The sequence below is a fragment of the Pinus tabuliformis genome, chromosome J (assembly GCF_031772625.1).
Source record: "Pinus tabuliformis cultivar Carrire ecotype Pingquan chromosome J, CPIR1, whole genome shotgun sequence".
Lineage (NCBI taxonomy): Eukaryota > Viridiplantae > Streptophyta > Pinopsida > Pinales > Pinaceae > Pinus > Pinus tabuliformis.
Genome location: NC_142295.1, coordinates 1,043,085,364 through 1,043,087,701, shown reverse-complemented (window position 1 = coordinate 1,043,087,701; position 2,338 = coordinate 1,043,085,364). Strand labels below are relative to the sequence as shown.

At 31.0% G+C, this 2,338-nt stretch overlaps 1 protein-coding gene across 1 annotated transcript; it reads left to right on the top strand.

Moving 5' to 3' along the window:
- Positions 1–1,217: 1,217 nt before the first annotated feature.
- On the top strand, positions 1,218–1,894 carry LOC149230478 (CASP-like protein 1U1). The gene is made up of 4 exons (XM_089381329.1): positions 1,218–1,363; positions 1,450–1,570; positions 1,665–1,764; positions 1,890–1,894. The coding sequence occupies exons 1-4, from the start codon at positions 1,218–1,220 to the stop codon at positions 1,892–1,894; spliced, it is 372 nt and encodes a 123-aa protein (XP_089237455.1).
- The last annotated feature ends 444 nt before the right edge of the window (positions 1,895–2,338 follow it).

Here is a 2,338-nt window from a genome sequence, read left to right as displayed (position 1 = left end):
GATGAGAGGGATTTTAATTTTTTAAGTTAATTTTTAAGTGTTTATTAAAAATATATACATATTTATAACTAATTATTTTGATTGATATACATTCATAAAGTCAATAAAGGCTATATAGTAGTTATCGCTAGATACTTATTTTAAATATAAGTAAATTAAAATAAAGAATAATCAAAATCTAACAAAATATTGATTATTTAATCAAACATTTTCTTTAGATATTTAACAAAGCATGAAATATAAATTCGAATTTAAATCTCATATATTTTATTATCAATCTGTTACTAAAAAACTTTATACCAATCAAACTATAAGTCATAATGAATCAATAAAAACATTGATTCCATTTCAAATATAAACGCATCACTATTGAAAGAAAGAGAAAACTTTGTTAATCAATGCGTCTCTCGAGAAATACCATAAACCTATTATATTGAATTTAGCATGTTTATGCCTCAAACTGATTAACCTTTAAAAAATTTACGTTTCTTTACAGATGTCATTAAATAAAAAAAGTTAGGCATGAGGTACCATAATCCAAAAGTTCACTAAAAATATGTTATAGGATAATCGATGAGGCCACACTTAAGTATGGTGGAGGTCCAAAGTGTATACCTGGAGTGAACGATGGCTACAAATTTACGAAAAATAATTATTAAGTTATAGTTACTACGTTTTACTTATATAGTGTTCATGGCATGCTTTAACTTCTACATGCATATTTTGGACTTTACTAAGCCACTAGAGTTGTGAGCTGAGCTCAGTGTAACAAATGAGGAGTAAAAAAGACCAAAGACGATAATATAGTCAAATTGTTAATTCAAGTTTGTAGTAACAAGATTTTTCTATTAAAAATTTAAGTAACTGGAGAATTTAGCAAAATTTGATAAATAGACATTGTCATACAAAAATCGAAAATACTCCATTTCCATTTGAGTGGATGATTAAAATTCTTGTATATGGATTTAATGTTTTATTAAATAACTATTAAAGCTTAGTTTAATTAATATATAAGATGACTTAATTAATATATGAAATGAATTTTGTTTAGTGATATAATTTTAAATATGCGAAGTTAAGTAACGAGGGAGCTGTCCCTAGAGCTGCAACAATGTTGGGTGCCTTAGCTGCAGTAGGTATTATTGGGGAGGTATTTCGTGCTTTGATACTTTCTGTGGCTAGAAAGACATCATTGGAAAAACAAGAATAATTCGGGTATGATAGCTACGGTTGAAGCTAAAGGGCGAAGGGTTAAGTCAGTGACGAATATAAGAGTCCAATCGGGTTGCCTTCCCTTGTGTTGGGTCTCACTAGTGCTGCCCGTAGGTCGCAATGTGCTTCGATTTCTAATTCAGTGGATAAGGCGGGGTCACCGCAACACTTCACTCTCGAAAGGGATTATTTGATTCTTACAAGTTGAGATCTTCCCTATGATATGTTGTTTTGCAGGTTCTTTGTAGTGGCGAAGGCAATTTCTCGTGGGTACACACTGTTTTCATTCATCTTCTCCGTAACCGGTAAATTTTCCTCCTCTACACTGTCAGCCTTTCTTCTCTCTGTCACCGATTTGGTAATGCCTTTTTCTTCTTCTTTGCTATGAAGGTGTGAAAGCTGCATTATAAATGTTGTTCAAATCTCGAATTGAATTTCATAATTGTGTGCAGGTGATAATGGCGCTGGTATCGGCGGGGACCTCTGCAGCGGCTGCCATTGCTTACGTCGGGTACAAAGGAAATTCTCATACTCACTGGGGAAAACTCTGCGGTATATATGATCGCTTCTGCCACTCCATTAAAATTCAATATGCTCTCCAACTCCATAAAAAACCATCTATTTTTATGTCTTTCATTGTGAACATCAAGTTCAACATATTATATCATGTATTTCAGAATGAACGAGTTATAAATAACAAGTTCAACGTCTTATATCATGTCTTTCAGAATGAAAGAATTATGAATAACAACTTCAGTTTCTTATATCATGTATTTGAGAATGAACAATTAATTCAGTAATTACATCATGTATTTCATAATGACCAACAAAGTTCAATGTCTTATATCGTGTATTGTATTTCAAAATGAACAATTAATTCAATAACTATATTGGATTTGGGTGTTTACTGATTTCTAAATTTCAAAAGAAATCAATGTTTTCCCATTCATGGTTATACCACCACTGCTTTGCCAACAATAGACAAGACATATATTTATTAAAAAATAAAAAAAAATTATGTCCCTTACGATTTGAGCATTGTACTCTGAACAATACAATTCGTTTAAAAACAAATCTGCAAAAATAATTTGAAAACAATTTCGACCGACATCTTTTTATTACAAAA

What these genes read in the sequence shown, in the direction of transcription:
- LOC149230478 (XM_089381329.1), top strand. Translation starts at nt 1,218, where the DNA reads ATGATAGCTACGGTTGAAGCTAAAGGGCGAAGGGTTAAGTCAGTGACG. An exon ending in TTTCTAATTCAGTGGATAAG is followed by an intron (nt 1,364 to 1,449) that starts GCGGGGTCACCG and finishes GTTGTTTTGCAG; the next exon opens with GTTCTTTGTAGTGGCGAAGG. An exon ending in TTCTCTCTGTCACCGATTTG is followed by an intron (nt 1,571 to 1,664) that starts GTAATGCCTTTT and finishes AATTGTGTGCAG; the next exon opens with GTGATAATGGCGCTGGTATC.